Source organism: Spinacia oleracea, chromosome 2 (genome assembly GCF_020520425.1).
Source record: "Spinacia oleracea cultivar Varoflay chromosome 2, BTI_SOV_V1, whole genome shotgun sequence".
Taxonomy (NCBI): Eukaryota; Viridiplantae; Streptophyta; class Magnoliopsida; order Caryophyllales; family Amaranthaceae; genus Spinacia; species Spinacia oleracea.
In genome coordinates this window covers 113,039,048-113,060,199 of record NC_079488.1, presented here as the reverse complement: position 1 = coordinate 113,060,199, position 21,152 = coordinate 113,039,048, and the positions used below count along the sequence as shown (strand labels likewise).

At 35.7% G+C, this 21,152-nt stretch overlaps 4 protein-coding genes and 2 non-coding genes across 6 annotated transcripts; 2 read left to right on the top strand and 4 right to left on the bottom strand.

Moving 5' to 3' along the window:
- Positions 1-338: 338 nt before the first annotated feature.
- Positions 339-410, top strand: TRNAQ-UUG (transfer RNA glutamine (anticodon UUG)). The gene has a single exon. It is a non-coding gene; the product is annotated as a tRNA-Gln (tRNA).
- Positions 411-438: 28 nt separating this feature from the next.
- On the bottom strand, positions 439-4,727 carry LOC110796429 (uncharacterized). Its single transcript, XM_022001516.2, has 3 exons — positions 4,251-4,727; positions 2,236-2,513; positions 439-914 (listed from the first exon to the last, which is right to left on the bottom strand). The coding sequence occupies exons 1-3, from the start codon at positions 4,513-4,515 to the stop codon at positions 606-608; spliced, it is 852 nt and encodes a 283-aa protein (XP_021857208.1). The 5' UTR covers positions 4,516-4,727; the 3' UTR covers positions 439-605.
- A 689-nt stretch (positions 4,728-5,416) lies between these two features.
- Positions 5,417-11,398, bottom strand: LOC110796344 (chlorophyllide a oxygenase, chloroplastic). The gene is made up of 9 exons (XM_022001433.2): positions 11,135-11,398; positions 9,340-9,573; positions 8,740-8,844; positions 8,356-8,634; positions 7,964-8,111; positions 7,671-7,855; positions 7,370-7,482; positions 6,723-7,017; positions 5,417-6,004 (listed from the first exon to the last, which is right to left on the bottom strand). Exons 1-9 carry the CDS (start codon positions 11,210-11,212, stop codon positions 5,840-5,842), a joined length of 1,602 nt encoding a protein of 533 aa, XP_021857125.1. The 5' UTR covers positions 11,213-11,398; the 3' UTR covers positions 5,417-5,839.
- A 1,609-nt stretch (positions 11,399-13,007) lies between these two features.
- On the bottom strand, positions 13,008-13,079 carry TRNAQ-UUG (transfer RNA glutamine (anticodon UUG)). Its single transcript has one exon. It is a non-coding gene; the product is annotated as a tRNA-Gln (tRNA).
- A 647-nt stretch (positions 13,080-13,726) lies between these two features.
- LOC110796514 (uncharacterized) lies at positions 13,727-14,321 on the top strand. The gene has a single exon (XM_022001602.2). It carries the CDS (start codon positions 13,869-13,871, stop codon positions 14,202-14,204), a length of 336 nt encoding a protein of 111 aa, XP_021857294.1. The 5' UTR covers positions 13,727-13,868; the 3' UTR covers positions 14,205-14,321.
- Positions 14,322-14,910: 589 nt separating this feature from the next.
- Positions 14,911-20,576, bottom strand: LOC110796600 (BTB/POZ domain-containing protein At1g21780). The gene is made up of 4 exons (XM_022001694.2): positions 20,335-20,576; positions 20,095-20,240; positions 16,745-16,860; positions 14,911-16,239 (listed from the first exon to the last, which is right to left on the bottom strand). The coding sequence occupies exons 1-4, from the start codon at positions 20,505-20,507 to the stop codon at positions 15,634-15,636; spliced, it is 1,041 nt and encodes a 346-aa protein (XP_021857386.1). The 5' UTR covers positions 20,508-20,576; the 3' UTR covers positions 14,911-15,633.
- Between the last annotated feature and the right edge of the window lie 576 nt (positions 20,577-21,152).

Genomic DNA, 21,152 nt, shown 5'->3' with positions numbered 1-21,152 from the left:
GTAGTGTCAAAGTTAATATCCTACGTTTTTTAAAAGGCGATGTTCAACCGGTCATAACAACTCAAAGAAGGAAGCCTTAACCATAAGACCAATTCAATTTGATAGATTTCAAATCATACTCTATGAAATACGGATTTTTCGACTTTTCGTAATAAATAATAGTGATGTTTTCAGGCCATACAAAAATGTTGGTATAGGGTCTACTCAGCTCTAAAATAAATTGATTTAAGATTCCTTGAACAAGTGCAAAAAAACCTTGAAAAATCACAAACATTCATTTTCTTTGACTTTGAACTATTTAGTGTTCTATTAATACAAAGCAACATTTCACACAACAAGGTTCTATGGTGTAGTGGTTAGCACTCTGGACTTTGAATCCAGCGACCTGGGTTCGACTCCCGGTAGGACCTCCTTTTTGTTTTTTTAACTTCTCACGAATTCACAAATCTTTTTTAAATACAAAAACAAATCAACAAATATTCACATCATACTTCCTTTTTTCTCCAGTTTTTTCCACTTTTTGGCTACTACCAACAACAATTTACATAAATCCTTTCTAGGAAAATAACATAACAAACTACAGAAACTTCAATCTTGTACTCAGTTTAATCATTATGATGATTAAGTGGACTCTTTTCTCTCTTATAAGCACCCAAAATGTCGATGCCTAGACCGATATTGAGCAAATTCATTCCAATCATCCCGAATAAAGCAAGTGGGAGTTCTACACCACCCTTGTCAAACTTTGGGGCGTCTATTACAAGTTTGATCAATATTAACGCGTGTGGTAGTACTCGAGCAAAGAAGAAGGTGAGCCAGTTTAGAAACCATTCCGCCTTCACGATTGTACTCTCTGCACTCCTAATCCCTGCCATCCGTCTCACTTTCCTCACGTGTAGGAAGACTGAATGCAACTGTTTAATCACGGTTAAAATGAGATGGTTTAGGTCGAGAGAGAGTGGAGAATCATAAAACTACACAAATTGATATTAGAAAACATGTCTATTATTATGGCTTAAAGCTATTTCCATAAGAAGGTTCATGATATCTTCTATTGGATCATACATCGGGCCTGTTTGGTAATTGGCTTTTCATTGGCTTTTGGCTTTTTCTTTGATCAAACAGCCAATATAAATGTTTGATAAGTGGTTTTTTCCTTGGCTAAAAATCTGTCTTTTTTGCCAAAATCCAAAAGCTAGTAACAGTAGAGTGGTCAAACAACCAATATAAATGTTTGATAAGTGGTTTTTTCCTTGGCCAAAAAGTCGGTTTTTTTTGTCAAAATCCAAAAGCTAGTAAGAGTAGCTTTTTTTACATTGGTTGTTGGATTTTCAATTTACTAATTAATTATTAAACAGCTGGGAGCCAACAACCAACTTTACCAAACACAATCAAACAACCAACATAAAAAGCCAACACAAATAGCTAGTCAAACAAGCCAAGTAAAACAACCACCAGCCAACAACCAACAACCGATTGCCATTAAAGGTTAATTATTGTGACAAAGAGAAGGGGTGAAAGTTAGATGCTTTCAATACAAAAAGTTAGCTCCGTCCATATGGGAGAACAATCCTATCAGGATATGAGGACTCCAAGGTGTTCATACTTAAAATTGAGGGATTACATAATAATGGCTAGTGGGGAGTTACCTGAAGCGCTAGATTCAAGGCATTGCAACAAAATAATGAGAGGCAAGCCATTCCAATAAAATGATGATAATGACTAAGGGTGCGTTTATCCCTAGTCTGGAAGGGAGTCTGTCAGACTCTTGGAATAATGTGGCAAAAGACTACAACAAATCTTGAGGTGAGTTTGAAAGTCCAAGACTCATTCAAGCCTCACTTAAGACTCCACTTTTTCCTCTAACCAAATCAAATCATATCACATCATCACACTTTATCCTACTTTATTATATTCTTTTAGGAGTTTAGGTGAGTCTGGGGATAATGTGTACACATAGGGAGAGTCTTATGTGAGCCTGAACAATGAAAAAGTAGGTAAAAGTTAGTGGAAAACTGATGTGAACTCATCCTAAATTCCTAATAATAAGCGACCTACAAACGGAGGTTACAGACAATTTAAAATTGCAGATTATGGTAAATCTCAAGTAACTAAAAAAAAGATATGGAGAAAAATACTCGAATTGGGTAACGAAATAGGACCTGTGCAGTTCAGAAACGACATAGAACCATTGACTAGCAGAAATAAAGCTTCAAAATGAACATAGAAGATTACCTCACAGATAAGGGTAAGGATGAGATAGTTGATGGTGACATTCCGATACAGAGCAAGCGTGAAGCAAAGAAGAAGGATCAGGTGATGTGCCAGGATAGATGGGAACCAGCCACTATATAGTTCATATTTCAACATATCCCACTGATCATATGCAAAATAACCACAAGAGAAACATAAGGCTGTGTATGCCCATGGCCAAGTATTGCGAACAAGTTCTTCGTGATCAAACATCTGAATGGAATGCTTTGCACTCCATTGGTTGACCAAAATAAACACAACTGCAAAAGATGCAAGCAAGTTTGTCATACACAAAGCAAGGAGAAGTATGCATGTTTTGAATGATGGATGAGTGAGGAGAAGCAAGAATGTGAATCATATGATACCACGAAGCGATAGGCAACAAATCACATAAATAGTAGATAATTCATATTGGGAGGACATGATAGAAGGGAAAAAAAAGCCAAATCCTATGTTACCCGGCCTCGGATACCCATGTCGGACATGGGTACGTGTCCAAGTGTCCGACACGGCTATTTTGTGAAAATATTGTATGATTTTGGAATGAAGTGTCCAAGTGTCCATATCCATGTCCAAGTGTCGCGGATCCGACACGGGTATTTGAGATAAAATGAAGAGTCCAGGCCAAATCTACTCAAGTACCTCACTTACAGTTAACATTAAACTTGACATGATTTGGTGCACCTAAACAAGATACAACTTAAGTTTATTAAACAAGATAATCAATCATCTAGAACCACTATGAGCTAAGGTTCTTGTTAATTACATACTTCAAGATCACAAACCCCATGTATAAGCCTATATCAAGTGTTTCGCTTATGAAAGTATAATTCGGTCAGATTTTGTAAAGAACTTCGATTTTGTGATCAGACAATGTAAGCATAAAACCAAAAATTCTCTTCCTAGGGTGAATGGGCCAATGTCCTGAAAACCACCAATAGAATATGATGCAGGGATTTAATCAAGTGAAAATCGATTGTCAGCCAACAATTAGAGTTAATACTCCTATACCATCAACTTTACATCATAAAACTCTTTGATTCATTGTAAAGCAATTTACTTCAGAAAGACTAATTAGGTATGTAAAAGCAAAAATTCGGATAAGGGATCACGAGCTGCAGTCTCAAGAAACAGCTGGTAAATGATATGCAGTGGTTTCAGAATTCAGGCTTTCACCAATAAACCACTCTTAAAATGCAAAGCTTAGTATCAAGATTAACAAACGACTAAGGAGCATATACAGACATACTGTTATATACCCACCAACAAGAGGTGGGTTCGCCGTTTCAAATCCAGAATCAAGACGTACCAGACTAACACAAATGCAAAATTAACCCCTTTCTTTGCCAATTTTTTGCTCATGAAATATGGGCATTTGGCTATTTGCACATTCATTAAGATTACCAAACTAAGATAAGTACCTTATACCATTCCACACAGTTCCTAGTTCCTAAAATTGACACCACCATTTCTCTCATTCTTTTGATATGTCAACATAAGGCACTACTATTAGAGAAATTCCCTCCTAATAAAATAACACAACCCGTCATGACTTTTACCAACTAAACTAGCAAGAAAGTTTATGTCAAAAGTGGCTTGTGCAGTTGTGCGTACATTTCCATTAAAATAGATGCAAGTGACTCGTACTAATACGGATTAATTTGTTATTGATACGAACAATACGCTACTTATTAGTACCAATACAAGTCACTTGCGTTATTGGCACTAACATACTCTACATCGGTACTTAAAGAGTCAAAGTAGCTATATTGGGGTGAATTGTATACCATTTTATCACAACCTAGCTACTTGAGTCCCATTACACCAGAAAAGCAACAAATTACAAATTATTGTATATTGTCACAACATTATTGTATACTATTTGATCACAACATTCTTACTACACATTATTGTATATTGTCACAAACACCAGAAAAGCAACAAATTACCCAAATCAAAATCAACCAAAATTAGAAAGAGAGAGGGAGAGGGTATACCAGAAACAGAAGCAAAAGAGGAATGAAGGAGAGAGACAACAGTATTGACAAAAAGGGGTTCCCTGGAAACCCAAAAACGAAGAACCCAGTTCGCAATTTGGAAGAACAAGCAACCATAAACAACAGGAAGAAGCTCTTTCTTGTTGTTGAACACAATTTCGTACCCCACCGACAGTGCCCAAATTACCAAAGTTGCCATGAAAAAATCACCTGCTTTGCTCCTCCTCTTTTGTTGTTTTTTGTTATTACCATTTCCTCTCACCATTTTCGGGTTCAGGTTCAGCAGCAGAGTTCAGTTGTTTGATGAAATTATCTGAGGAAGAAGAAGATGAAGATTGTTTTTGGATATTTTAGGAGAGAGAAAATGGGAGGAGGGTTGTTAGTTTCTTCTTTGCTTAAGTGGCAATTTTGGAATAGAAGTTGAGATTTTTGAAGGTGAATGTTTTTGCAGAATCATCAATTTTTTGAAAAGGATATTTTTCTGCAAATTTATTTATAGGACTGGAACTGTTGAGCACTTAAGCGTGTTCTCTTCGCGTGAAATACGGGGTAAAATTAAAGTTTGTTAAACTTGGTGGGAATAAGGTGGGCTCGTAATTTAGCCCATCTTTAATATTGGGAGGTTGGGTAACTATTATCGGAGGTCCGAGAATTTTACACCTTCAATCTGCACGAGCATAATAATCTTACACAAAACATCAACAAATTATAGCAAAAACAATTATACATGGTAAGAATTGCGTTATATTCACCTGATTTTTACTTTTAAAAAAAACATTATATTATCTTAACTTATCTGAACTTCATTGAGCTTGTTAGAACTTACAGTATTAGATTAGTATTGTTAGCCCACACATTGCCATTTTCGAACTTGTTAAAACTTATCTGAAGTATTTCGTTATCTAAAATTAATTTAGGATAAACTTATAAATCATCACCTTAGTACAAAATGAAGAACACAACAATATTCCCCGATCATCCAAACTCATAAATTGTTTTCTCGGTCGCTGAGAAGAAGAGAGGGAGAATGATTCCTCGATCACTAAGAAGAAGAAAGGGAGAATGATTCCTCGGTCGCTGACAAGATGATGAGAAACATAGATACATCAGGGTTACAGCTCCCAATTCAAAGAAGTAGAACTGAACTAAACTGAATGGAACTTAAATAAAGTCCAAACGAACAGGGCCTTACGATATTTCTAGAATACTGTCCATCATCAAAATTCCTTCACAAAATGATACATTACAACAGAAGAGGTGTTTAATTTACAGTCTTCTATCCTATAAGAGTATGTAAAAAAGGGAGAAGAAGATAATGAATTATTGAATTTAGCTCTGAATCTGTACACCAGAGCAAAAAAAAACAAAAGCATACATACACTACTAATGCATGCTATGAACTTCACCTCACATTATTGACAATTTCCGCTTCTTCAATTCATGATTCAACGACCTCCATTGATGCACCTTTGCAAGAACTTACCATTTGCTAAGTCCAGATTCTGATTCATAATCTTCTTTTTCGATAAAAGAAGAGTGAAGTTAAGCCGTCAGTATGTTACATTGGGAGCTTCAATCACGAGTATATCTCATTTGGTGAAGGGAAGACGTTTCTCTCCTCTATCGACTGCTTCTCTCCATTGTCTATATCTCACACCGAGTTTGTCATAAGGTACAGGCCAGTTCCAGATGTTTGCTCCATTGATCATACGTTCTTGTTGTCCGAGCACTAGTCTTAGATCTTCATCCAACACCTGTATTTGTCAGAGTGTCTTTAGAAAACAATGCTTGGTCGTTCGTTCTATTAGAAGTATTTGGACTTGAAGATTTCTGACTCTAGTGCATTAAAGCACCTAGGCCCTGTTCTTTTTGGCTTAATTGCAGTTTCATGACTTATTTGGCAGTGCAGTTCAATTCAATTCAATTCAATTCAATTCAGTTCAATTCAATTCAATTCAGCCCAAAAGAACAAGGCCTTATACTTCATGTAAATCAAACAAGAGGGTTGGTTTGGGGTGATATTGAATTCTCAATATGCAGATTTAAGTGTCAAAATTCATCTCTTTGTATTCAGGTAGTTATCTTAGATCATTGGCTCTTATAGTTAAACCTCCCAACTTTGAAAATGGGCTACCAACAGTTGTAAGTCTACAAAAAAGGTTTTCAAACTATTCGACTTATTTTGTCTAAACTTATATTATCTGTACGTATCACCTCATCTGGATTTATCTGAACTTATTTTGTCTGAAATAAACTTATTTGTGTGAAAATGTATGAAAAAACTTATTTTTCCTGAATTGATCTTATATGAACTTATTTGGACTTATATGAATTTATCTGACCTTATTTTGTCTGAAATAAGTCAAAATAAGTCGAACAAAACAAATCCTAACATGTGAAAACTCTAAGGCATACGAACTTATAATTTGAAAGAAGTTTTATCAAAAAGATGATTAAAGAAAAAGAGTGTACCTTCTGAGCAAAGTGCCTCCATAAATGGTGTATGAGGGGAACATGCTTTAGTATTGGAGCAAAATCTAATGACATTCTATAAAGCAATCTTGTTTTATTTTTCGATGATGGTAAGCAAACGTGAAGCTGGTGAAGATGGGTTGCGCACTGCTTAGTACTCTGTCCTTCTAGTTTTCCAGGCTTAGAGATCCCAATTGTAGAAAGTACTACACAAGGTGGTCTGAACTCCATATCTATGGGATACGGGTCCCAATATCCTTCAAGTCCTGACGATGGTGTCAAGAATTTCACCAAACTGAGACAAAAGGTGACAATCATCGATTAATACTTCGTACTTTATTGAATGTTAGGCTCGGGTAAAGATCTGAGAGACTGGTAAAAGTTTACACAAATTCTTATTTACAAGTGGTGTACAATAAATATTGTTTACCGGAGTAAAGTTGACTTAAAATGTTTTAAAGTTACTATTATATATGTAAAAGTTATCTATTTTTCAATAATAAAATTTTAGTTACAAAAATACTAGGTAAAAGTTATAAAAATCTAGGTAAAAGTTATCCTGATATACAACAAATTTATTGTACACCTTGTGCGTGCAAGACCTTTTGAAAAGTATCAGAACTGAAACGAAAGGTCTAAATGCAAACCTTGGAACACTCCATCCTTTGGCAAACGTGGAAGTATGAGTAAAGGGAGCATGCGCCAGATCCAGAAGATTATCCAAAAGTAGTCCATGTTCAACTGGAAGTTCCATCACTATCTGCATACTTCAACAAAGAACAGATTAAAAAAAATGCTACAGATAAAACTTGTTTACAAATTCTTATTTAAAGGTGATGTACAATAAATATTAAGTTAACTCACAATGTTTAAAAGTTACCCTAGTATAATGCTACAAATAAACCTTGTTACGGTTTTTTTTACAGTACTACTGTAAGAATGGTATACCTCTGCATGAACTACAAACCCTTGAGGAGGTAAGAGTGAAGGAAGGTTGGCAGCAGGAGGGTCACTACCGGGCCAAATCCAAATCATCCCCTCTTGTTCAAAGCAAGGCAACGACTTTATCCTAACATCTAGTAACTTCGTAGATGGCATTTTCTCGCATTTTCCATCTGTTGAGTATTCCCATCCTATAATTCATCCACCATTGAACAAAAATCATAAGCAAAACATAAATTTCTCCCCCATACATTTGTACTTTAAAAGGTTTTTTTTGGCTTTTTACTCGGAATTCTTACCATGATAAGGACATTGGATGCGACCCTCATTCACAGAGCCAAGATCAAGAGGGCAAGCTCTATGTGCACAGGTATTCCTTACACACCCAGGTTTTCCATCTTTACCACGGAAAATCACCCACGGTTCTTCAAAGCAGTCCATTGGGATCTGAAATGGAGGAAGAACAAATCAGGCTTTGCTCTCTTAAACTTATTCTTATTGCTTATTAGATCAGATCAGAAAAATCAGACCAGAAAAAGCAAAAAGCACTCAAACAAACATTCAGACCAGAAACTAGAAAAATCAGTCCAGATCAAGTGAAGAGAACAAGACCTCGGTTTAACTTTCCCAAACATATATAATTAAGAGCAGACAAAATGAAATACTTAGCTTTGAACTCTCAATAACTTACCATAGTGTCATCCTTCAAGTCTGCAGAAAAGGCAACAGGGTACCAGAAGTTCTTCAAGTAAGGATGGTAGGGTTTGACAGGACCCGATACATCTAAGTTTTTACGAGGAGACACCTTCCTCTTACCGGTTTCCATGGGCTGTGTGGAGGTACTTGATGAAGCATGTGGTTGATTGGTTTCAGTTGTTGTTCTGTCTTGTAACAACCTATCATTAACCAGTTCCTCCATGTAAGCTAGTTTATCAAAAGCTGCTGAAACCCGTGCTTCAGAAATATGAACCTGTAATTTTCGACACAAATATAGAAATCATATAAGGTTGTTTATTCCTGATTCTCGAAAAGGATATTCAAGCACCTACTCTCATAAATTATGAACTATTTTTACCTGTTTATGAGCCTGTGCAAGCTCTTCTTGTAACCCGTCTAGCTCCTTTCTCAAAGTACCAACGGACTTGTATTCACGAGCAAGAGGATTTAGTACCTCCACGACCTAAATTCAAAAGTATCTGGAAGTGAGAAATACTGTCTCATAATTAACACAGATGAACACAGATTTCAACAGGACAGTTCTTAACATATTCAAAAGTGCAAATACAGAATATGAAAAGCCACAGAAATTGCCAGTATTTTATTGTAAAGAGCTAAATCTAATGGCTCGTGATACTTTCCTGAAATTCCTATGTGTCATCAAGTAGCTACCTTTACAATCAAAGATACCGCGTAGGTAAGTAGTGTCAGAATTCTTCATATGTTCTGATTATATTTCCTGATGGTTAATACTTACTTAAAAGCTATAATGGTCGTGGTAGAAATCTTAAGAAATAGTTAAAGAACTAGCCCTCTTCTCAAGTCCTTTTTCTTTCACACTCTCCACTACCTCCCATTTTGGTTCTAACCAGTTAATGATGAAGATCAAATCCATTTTTTACAAGAATGATCATAATTTACAACTACTGAACATTAATTATGGCAGTGAACTACGAACCTTTTCATGTAGGAGCATTATTGAAAGAACATCATGTCTAGCTCGCCAATCCAAGTATTGGATATCAAATCTTGCAACTTCCAAGGCTTGATTCGCGTCTAATATTTTTCCTTTATATAATGGAGCTTTAGGTCTTGGATCCTCCACATTAAAGAGCGCCCCCCATGTGCTCTTCTTGTCTATGGACCCTCCATCTTCTCCGAAAACAGCAAACACCCCAAAACTGCCTTTTACCTGGATTAGTTTCCAAGCTATTAGTAACGAAAGGAGTTCACAATTTTAAGCCTTTTTGCTCGTTCTTTTACACTTTACACTGACTAGAAGTAAGCTGTTATTCTATGAAACGAAAAGAGATCGAAAACAACAATAACAACTAACAAGAATCATGTTGTTTATGGTTCTATTCTGTTCACCTTATTTCCACTTATTTCGGAGAAATAAGTTTAGATAAGTTCAAATAAGATAAGATCGGAAAACACAAGTAAAAATCAGATGAATAGAACGCACCAAGTAGGTCCAAAATATATCATCTTACTCCTAGTCAATCAAGATTAGTAGAGAGATCATTTCCAAACACCCAAAAAACAGAAGATAGGTGAACAATAGTTCTAAAGCAAGTGACAACATTCTTTTCTTTGCTTCTGATGGAATAGGCCACATAGAACCAGTGAGGATTCTCTATCCTGTTTGTCTCACTGCCTTCTCGCTTTGACAATCACTAGCTTTGTCTGAAGCCATTGGTGACTGAATCCATTTTAGGAAGTAAGACCTCAACCTCACCAAAGCTCAGCCTAATTCATTGCCAACTGTTTAGCTGATCAAGATCCGAAGTCACCATGTCTAACCTCAGGAGTCAGGACAATTACTTACAATACGACAGTCACTCATCCAATCTTCCAAAGTCACCATGTCTAACCCTAACCCTAACCCTACAACCACTCATCCAAAATCACCATGTTTAACCATAGCACAATCACTTACCATAATGTTTAGCTAAACCATAATGGTTTCATCAAGATCCGAAGTCACCTCGGGACAATTATCCACACCATGTCTAACCCTAACCCTAACCCTAACCCTAACCCTGCAACCACACATCCAAAATCACCATGTCTACCCCTAGGCCCTAGCATAATCACTTACAACATGATAATCACTATCAATTCCCCCTAAATAAGACCAAAACAGATAAAAATAACTTCATCCAAAACCTAAATCAACATCCAAATACCCAATCTTCATCCCTGAATTCGAGCAACATCGATTATCGATTCATCAACTAGTCATAATTAGTAAATTATTCCCTCAAAATGAGCACCCATTTAACAAATTCAAATTGAGTACATTGTAAGCTTCTTAGGAAATTCAAAAAAAAAAATACTCATATTGCCTAAAACAGCTAATTAATCAGCCAATGATTTCCTCAATTCCTCAAGTACTGCAACTCTGCAAGTCCCCATATCACAAATCTCCAGGCCAAAAACTTCAAACACAACCCCCAAGTTACTCCATTATTAAACTAAAGATCATTTACCAAAACCCATTTTCAATTTTGAACAACCACTTACTCAAAAACCCAGCAAGTTGACATTTCAATATGATCAAAATCCACCAAATAATCATCACTCGTGAAATATACTCATTAACCAAGCACAACCCATTATTTATAAACATGAACTAAACATTAATAACAAAAATCGACACAATGTTTTGTCATAAAAGTCGTAACTTTAACACTTATACTTAATCCTTAAAGCTGCATATACCAAACCTGCTAAAAAACAGTAAAACATACCTTTCTGGGATTAAATTTAGAAGGTCGACTAAGAGAGATAGGAAGAGAAAGAGCAGAAGCAGTAGCAACAGCATTCATGGCAGTTTTTTTTGTGTTAATTTCTTGTAAGAACCAAAAAAACAGACCCCCAAAAAAAATTAAGGGGGGAAAATAATGAATAATGTGAGAACAAAAAATTGGTAACAAAATCAGAGTTGGGATTTTGTTATGTGTGAGATAAAGAGGTGTACGAAATCTAAGTTGGCCTGCCAACGAATGACACGTGGAATATGTGGAAATGGTTTCGTCCACATGAGTTGGGTTTTGAAAGAGAGTGTGAGAGTTTCTATCAAATGTAATTGGGTTTGGTGGGGCTTTGAAATCTTACTTATCTTAGCCACCTAGGATTCTATGGATATCTCATCTTAATACTAATCTTTGTGTTTAATGATATTTGATGGTCCAATTTGCAACTATTAGGGAAAATATCATCTCCTTTGTGTTACATTAATTACATATACATATGACATTGATTATTACGTTAGTCAATTTATTGGGTTGTATGTTGAACTGAATTTAAAGGTTGTTATATTTACTTTAAAAAAAATTAAAAAATGCAGTAAGTTTAGACTCTTTTCTACTCACCAAATGCATTTTATATTCTGTAACTAAAATGAGTTTACATGAGTTCGATTAAGTTCAGATAAGTTAAGAAAATAAGTGAAAATCAGGTGAATAAAAACCACAATTAAATATGGTTTCATTCAAGTCAATAAAGTCCAATAAGTTTCAATTAAGTCAAATAATTTATTTTATTATTTTGCAATCAGATATGATGGAAATATCCTATCAGGTGAATCGGGTACAATAAACTCATAAAAGTTCAATTGAAAAAGAAGCCTAAATACCTTCCTAGGTGTGCTTAAATTGAAGTTTATAAAAGATTTACAATGTGAAGTCAATGCTTGTGGTAATATGGTATTGTTTGTGTTAATATATAATTGAACTAAAATCAATATCTTGATCATAACAAGAGGATGGGTTTCCACTCAAAATTTCCTATTTTTCAGACAATTAGGAATCTGTCAAATTACATGTCACTTCACCCACCTACTCCTTATTACACATGCATCAATAAACATATTTTTTAGCATGGCATCACAGTTAAGTAAGTATAAAACGAACTAGCGTCTGGTGAAATATATACGAAGTACTAATTGTTATTATTTTCTTATCACGAAAATACCCTTCTCATGGGTCATGCTTACCTTGTTCAAACCTATCAAGGCATCAAGAAATCACCAAAATATTGTTGTAAATACAAAACTTACAATAAAGGCATGTGATGGTTTTGAAGGTTGATCAAAATTGAGATTTTTTTTAACCATATTTTGAGGGATTAATCCGGTAATTCTTGTATGATTTAACTTGGTTCAAAGTCTTCGAACTAGGCCATTGTAATCTTGGATGTATGCATCCTGAATTTGTGGTTATGGGAGTGAGTCCAACTCTTGAAAATGGAAGATTTTTAACTCTTTAAGCATTATGAACTTTCTATTGTTGGCCCTCAATACAATTTTGTGGTGATTGATGGCAACAAAGGGGTAGCCAAGAAAACGTTAATAATACCAATGTGGTTTTGACCTAGTGGGTTAAACTAGACCGAGAATTTGTGCATGATAGGTTCGGATTCAAATCCTCTCAGTTTCCCCCATCTATAATTTGCATTTCCCTTGTGGCTCATTTGCAACAAAAGAAACATTAATAATGAAAAATACGGATAAATTATAAAAGAAAAACACACAAATTGGGCTAAGACCGAGAGTTTGTGCACAAAAACGTTAATCATGCAAAATAAGAATAACTTATGGAGAAGAATACAACATAAAAAAAAAGGTCCTACCGGGAGTCGAACCCAGGTCGCTGGATTCAAAGTCCAGAGTGCTAACCACTACACCATAGAACCCTGTTGTGCTGTTTGTTGGTGATGTAAATATTTATTGAAACTAATTTTCTCGTTTTAGATTTTGAATTTACATTCTCACCCATAGATTAGAAAAAGTGTAGTTTCTTGTACATTCATTCACTGTTTTTTACCCTTCTAAATATCAAATTTTTTTAAAGTATTATTTAATTAGTAGTCCGTACAAATAAAAAAAATAGTCAATTTTTTCGGGTCAGGCTAGTGGGTCAAGCTATTTGATCAGGTCTAAAATGGATATGAAATATTAATTCTGAAACGAGGGAGTACGTCACCGCGAGAAAATTGGACCCACTACGCTGCACCATCTAATATTAAGATTCTGGAGTTGATCAACATGCGCTGGCCCGACCCGACCTGGGCCGATTTTTAAAAAAAACTACAGACTTTGAGCAACGTAAAACAACAATTTTAGTTATAAAATTTAGCCCGACCCGAAATAGCCCGAAGCCCGCTATTTGGCCCGAAGGGTTTGGGGCACACAAATTTAGCCCAAAGTTGGCCCGGCCCGACATAATGGGCAGATTTCTATGGCCGTGACCCGGCTGAACCCAACCCAACCCAACCCAACCCGACCTGACTTTTGATAAGGTCTATATGATTTCCAGCCGATTTCAGAAGCTTCCCACAAATTCCTGAAGTCTGAATCTTCCAGAAAAGTAGAACCCAGATTTAAAACAACCAACTACTCATTTTACACCCCCAAACAAACAGCAGAAATCAAACAATACCCAGAATAAATAAATTAAAAAGATTTCTTTTAAAAAAAAAAAGATGTTCTTCTTCTTTGTGGGAGGAGTTGAGCAGCAGGTTGGACAAGTACTGAAAACAGGAATTAGCAGGTGCATCAGCTGTAATTCCAAAGCTGATCTTGTCAAATACGACAACGTTTTGAAGGTTTTCTTTGTACCTGTTTGGAAATGGCCTGGTAAAAAACCTCTCCTTCATTGTAACACCTGCAATCTCTTTTTCCCTGAATCATTTTCCATTCCTCCTGCAACGACGTCGTTTCCACAGCCCGGTGAAATCGATGTTTTACGGTGTCAATCTTGTGCTCGTGTTGTTGAGGCTGGTTACCGATTTTGCCCCTTTTGTGGTGTTTCTTTGTAACAGAGTTTAGGTTTTTTTTTTTTTTTTTTTTTGGAGTTTCAGTTTTTGTTAGTGTTAGTGATAAATACTTGTACTTTGAATAAAAACAAAGTATTCTAGTTTGTTAATTTCTTGTAACTGTGCTTGTTGCTACTAATTAAAATGGCAGTGGGTCAGGCCAGGCTTCGGGTCAAGCCCACGGACTGTGGCCTGAAAGAACTTGATCCACGTCAAGCCCGCTTGTAACGGCCTGTGTCGGGCCATGATGAAAACTTCAAAACTAGGTTCAGGCCCAGGTGGGCCCACATGCCTCGGGCCATGCCGTCGTGTCTAAGCCTAAGTTCACTAAATTCAGCTTGATTTGTTATGTCGAGTCGGATGTGCAGTGTCTTGCCGTGCTTTTCTCAAAAAAAAAATGCAACCAGGTCCGGCCATGTTTTGGGCCTGTGCCTGTAATTTTTTATATCGGGCTTTTTCATGCGGGGTTGGGCTGTGCCTCGGGCAAGCCCGCCCCACCGCCATCTTTATGAGTACTAACCAGAGCAATACCAGGGAATGAAATGATGAATAATTATTTAACAAAACCATGCACAATTAAATTCCTCACTCAAAACTTGAAGCTAGCAAGTAACATCCCATGTCTAATTCTCAAAGAAGGATATGTAACCTAAATCAAATGAGCTACCCAAGCTTAACCAGCAAGAATTTCGACCTCGGATGCTAAGAATAGAGAACACTTCACAATCATATATTGAGTATTCCTATAATATCAGAAGGAACTGTCTGAAGATTAAGCTTATCACACAATAACTGCAGTTAACTGCATAATCTGACTAAATATTACAGAATCTTATCACACAATAACTACAGTTAACTGCAGAATCTGACCAAGTATTACAGAATCTCACACCAAGGAAGAAAAACACAGGGGGGCGAAAAAATAAGGTTAAAGCATAGGAGAGATCAGAAGCTTGTTGATATATACATGTTTACCTTTAACAAGCTTTCACGCGTATTAAGCTGGTTTCCATACTGAAAGAACCTCCTCAAACATCTCGGTCAATAATTCCCTATCAGCAGTTTGAAAAAAGCTGCTTAATCCATCCTTCGTATTAAGCTGGTTTCCATACTGAAAGGAGGGCTATCAGCAGTTTCAAAAAGCTGCTTAACTCATCCTGCATATTAAGCTGGTTTCCATACTGAAAGAAAGAACCCCCTGAAACATCTCTGTGAGTAATTCCCTATAACCAGTTCGAAAAAAGCTGTTTAATTCATCCTGCGTATTAAGCTGGTTTCCATACTGAAAGAACCTCTTGAAACATCATAATTCCCAATCAGCAGTTTGAAAAAAGCTGTGTATTAAGCTGGGTTACATACTGTAAAGAACCTCCTGAAACATCATAATTACCTAACAGCAGTTTGAAAAAAGCTGCTTAATTCATCCTGCGCATTATGCTGGTTTCCATACCGAAAGAACCTCCTGAAACATCTCTGTTAATAATTCCCTATCAGCAGTTTGAAAAAAGCCGTTTAATTCATCCTTAATATCATAAATCTTTCCAAACTCAAACAAGTAAGTTAAACACCCTTTCTTCAGTTTATCAAGCTGGTAAAGCCCGGCCTCCTGCAATCTTTCTAGAACATTCCCCGAGTTAATGTCCTCTAAGAGGCTTTCTTCACACGCATCTTTAAGACTCGTTATGTCATATTTATTCGCGGCTGCTAAAAGACTGAGCCTGTGTTTCCAGAAATCCTCGGGTTTTATGGTTCCATACACGTAACTTAGAAGAGCCATGCATGATTCCAATGACATGTCGTTTATCTCAATGGTGGAGGATTCTTTTTCTTTTAGGTCGTGTAGGAACATACTCTGAAACACGGTAGAACTTGCTGAGAGGATTGCTTTGTGAGCTTTTAGGGTTCCGTCAGCAGTTTTGATGGTAACGTCGGTGTGGATTCCTTCGTAGAGCATGCGAGAGATTGTTTGAAGGGCACTTTGGGAAGATAAAGATTGCATGTTTCCCTGCGTTGGCCAAATTGAAACCGCTTCACCACCCTGTAAAAATGAGAAAAAGGGTTGAATAGGAGATGATCATATTGAGGGTTCTTTGAAATTTTGAAAAGAAAGAAACCACAAATCTTGATGTATAGGCAATGGTACAACCTTATGAACATCGAAAAAGGTCCTTTATGCATATAATATGGAAAATCCAAAAATAGAGACCGAAGCTCTGTTCTTTTCACCTTATTCTTATTGCTTATTAGATCATACCAGAAAAATTAGACCAAACCAGACTAGAAAAGCAAAAACCACTCACAGAAAATATTCGGATCAGACCAGACCAGAAACTAGAAAAACAGACCAAACAGGTGAAAAGAACCAAAGCCTAACTTGCTCCATTGCAAATGATTGGCAAGTAAGTCCAGTCACTTGTAAACATATCAATTGTATTTGTTTCAAACTTGGTCCATGTGATAACAATAGCTACTAGTCATTCAATATGGTTAGGACATTGTAAAGGAAATAAAGCTTCACTAAAGAAGACAATTATGGGACTCACAATTGGTGCGCAGATCTTCAAGTCCAGAAATTCAACATCAATGACAAAGCGACCAAAAAATGTTATGTCCACAGGCCACACAAAATCATCACTGTTACGAAGAAGTCTCTCGTGAACTGCAAAAGAGCAACGAAAGATGTTAGGAACTACGTAGATAGGGAGGACAAAAACATTAATTTTAAATACTGATTAAACATCTTTCCAAATACATTTGCAGAAAGAAAACACTGGATACTCTTTCAGAAACACACAATTACTCCCAATGTGAATTACGAAGCCGGCAAGCAAAGGCAGCCATGAAGTGTCTAATTTTCGCCCTAAACAAAACATTTGTTACCTTAACCACTTTAAATATATTAAGCATTCAGTTAACTCTAGTTGAAAACATGAAACAATACTGGCACTGTAAATTGGCATGTAATGTTTCATCAATAACATAATCTAACGTTCTCTTAAAAAAAATTAACATAATCTACATTGATACTACAAAGTAACATTCAGGGGGTGTTTGGTATGAATGTTGGAAAGGGAGTGGAATGGAAACAAATAAGAAGGGGAAAGGGTAAGGTTAAGTATTACTATTATGGGTTGTTTGGTATATCGTAGGAAAGGAATCGCTTATATACATTTTCCTTACTTGATGTTTGGTAAGTAATAAGGAAAGGAATAAATTTTGTAGTGTTATGTTCTACATCATACATGTACAATAGAAAAGAATAAATCAAAAGAAACTACTGATGCTGGTTATAAAATCATGTTGTTTGGCATAAAAATACTACTCTTGCTGCTGTTATAAAATATCAACATTTCAAGGTAAAGGAATAACATACTTGAACTACTACCCAACAAATTCGCTAAAGATATCAACATTTCAAGGTCAAACAATAATCCCAGCAACTAAAAAACCCCAAATAAACTCGGCAACTAAAAAACCCAAAAATAATCCCAGCCACTAAAAAACCCCAAAATAATCCCAACAACTAAAAACTCCAAAATAACCGATTGATTATGTGTTTGATAAATGTAAGCCGATTGTGGGAGTATTAACAGTTGTAGTAGTTGAATTTGAGATTTTTGATTAATCGCCAAAATGAAGAAGATGAAGACAAAGGTGCACTCATCTTTAAAGATTAGTGTCAAAATGAAGAAGATGAAGACAAAGGTGCTGCACTCATCTTTAAAGATTAATCGCCAAAATCCAAAAAGTATGATTAATTTATCAAATCATAGCTCACAGCTTCTCAAAATGCAGAAATTTTCCTAGATTACTCCTAATAAATCAAAAAATGAAACAATAATCAACGAAATTGCGAAGAATAGTCGATAAATGCTACCGTTGTGAATGAAATTGCGAAGAACCCGATGTTAATTGATCCGAAAATCGATGAAGATGAAGCGAATCACTTGTGAGATCGGATCGAAATTCAACAGAGAGAGGGGGAGAGAAGGAGAGGGAGAGAAATGGAGGCGGCAAACAATTGTTTGAGGGGGAATGGAAATGGTTACTGTAAGGTTTACAGCAGAAACAAAGTAAGGGGATTAATTACTCTCCGAAAACGGTAACTGTTACCAACATCCCATACCAAACAAGTTGTAACCTAAACCATTACTTGATTCCGTTTCCGGCTCTAACATTCTTCATACCAAACACCCCCTCAATGTTGTACTTATACTGCCGAGTGAAAACAAATTATTCATAAAAAGGAATTGGCTTAACACCAAAGGAAGTACTCCTTACAGATTTAGCAAGAAAATTGAGACTTTACGGGGAATAGAATGGATGTACATTGATGAATCAATTGTGATTCAAATATTATTAGATCGTCAAAAAAGCACCACCAAGCTAAAATATTGTATCAGGAACAAAAAAATCACATAATTATATGAATATATGTCATGAATGCATAATCAGCCAACAAAAGCATCTATGGATAATGTGGTGGCCCCTTCCCCATACCTTGGAATTGCATGAATAAATGACTCAGAAAAAGTTACAGATCATAAAATACCAATTATTTATAGCCTTTAACTACACATTAACACAATGAGGAAAAACACACTTGATAGTTGATACAACAATTATGGCAAGACTAGATGCACTTGTGAAGAATATGAATTTCAGGAAAACTATAGCAAACTTAGAAAACAATACAACTTATGCTGGGGAAAAAAGAAAAAAAATCCAACAATAAGTATAAGAAACTCATGAAATATGTAGACTTTTTTTTGGTGCGAATGAGCCACAAGGGAAATATAAAATACAAATGAGGGTGGGAGGATTCGAACCTGAGACTTATACACACGACCTCAATCTTAACCACTCGGTCAAGACCTCATTGGTCAAGAAATATGTAGATGATATACCCTTCTAATCCTTCCCTCATCAATCGATATTTTGCCTTAAAGTGACCTCATACTATTCTTTTAAGTTCATTCGATACAAACTAAGGTACCCTCCTCATGAAGGGAACACCACATTTATTTAGAATTAACAGCACATTTAAGGGATATTGAGAAGTGAACTAGATGACCCCCATTTGCAAATGAGCTTTCGGATTTGCTTCCAAAATACACATCGATAATAGAACTAAAAACAAGTACTTGAAAAGGATTGAATGTCAATTGAAATTACTTCAATCTTCCATGGTGCTTAGCCTAGAGAGTAAGATATGAGACAATTAAGAGCAAAACTTCACTACAAAGGAAAACCAGACAACTAAATTGAAGTCGAAAAAACATCTGAATTCTACTCCACATTATTTCCAGCAGTCTAATTTACACAGACAAAATTAAGCAAAAACACCCTTATTTCTCAAAATCAACAACTTAACCAAAGAAAATCACCAATTATGTATCTAATTGAACAAACTAACAACAAATTTCGCAAATGCAAGAACACTGAACTAAAAAGAACCCCCACCAATTCAATTATCTTCTTCTCAATCATAACAACCCTAAAATCCACAATTAATAAGCAATAAGAAATACCCTTTAGGTAATCATCACTACTAAATTGCTGATCATAAAAAATATTGCAAATCTAAAAGAAACAAACCGACAAAATTAAGCAAAAGACCCTTGTCAAAATCAACAACTTAACCAAATAAAATCACCAATTAAACAAACACGGAACTAAACAAGAATCCCACCAATTCAGTGATGTTCTTCTCAATCATAACAACCATAAAACCCAGAATCAAAAAGCAACAACAAATACCCTTTATGTAATAATAATCACTACTAAATTACTGATCATCAAAAATATTGCAAATTTCACAAGAAACACAAAACCCCACTTCAAATTCAAAACAAACAAATTGAAAAACTGAAAGAAAGAACAGTGAACATACTGGGAGAAATATAGGGTCTGCGACTAACACCAAGATTAGAAACTCTAAGAATAAAACGAGCAAGTGGCGGCTGATCCTTCGACACCCGAGAAGGCTCTGGAAATAATCTTACATACAAATATCGATTCTTTTCAATTGCTAAATGCCTGCAATTTTTAAAAATCAGCAAAAAAAAAAAAAAAAATTGAACTTTTTATGTGGGTAAAAGAAATTAGGGGATTAAGAAGCAAGAAAACAAACCAATTCCAAAGACCCAGTTTAAAAGAGTCGGATTTTTTGTAAGAACAAGGGCCAAAATTGTCGATTTTCCACTGGGCAAGTCTTGAAATGGTTTCAACTTTGGTATCCGCCATTTTTTTGGGGTTTTGTAATGACTGTTGCTGAGGAGAGAGACTCAGAACGCTTTCATACATCTCTCTTTCTATTTTGGCGTTTTTTCCAGTTTGTATAATTGGAAGGGATTAAATTATCCAATGAGAGTTGAGCATTTTGTTGCTTTTTTATTGGCTAAAAACTTAAATATACTTTACTCTATTGTTTTGTTGAAATAATAAATTTTTTTTTTTAAAAAAAAGGACCATTACTCAAGTGGGGTTTAGTTTGGCTTGAAATGAATTGATTGAAATCTTGAAAATAAACCATAGATTATTTCAATTATTTGTGATACTATTTGGATAGATTCGATCCGTATAAACATGGATCCCGCATAAATTATTAGAATATGATATGATTTAAATCAATTAGACGTAATTTGTTATTCCTACATATTCGTTTTGACAATTCTATTTTCAAATTTAGTATTGTTGGGACGAAGTGGGATTGAGGTATGTTGGGTATTTGGGTTGAGGCATTCTGATCCAGGACAGTCCCGACCTCCCAAGTTGGCTTACTACTCCCTCCGTCCCGGAATATTTGAAATCGTTTGACCGGCACGGAGTTTAATTCATTATAATTGACTTCTTATTTAATTGAAAGGTAGTTAGTAGTGGGGTATTTTTTTAATATGGATAGTGGGATGTGGTGGGGGATCATGAATTTTTTAATGTTTATTTGGGGTA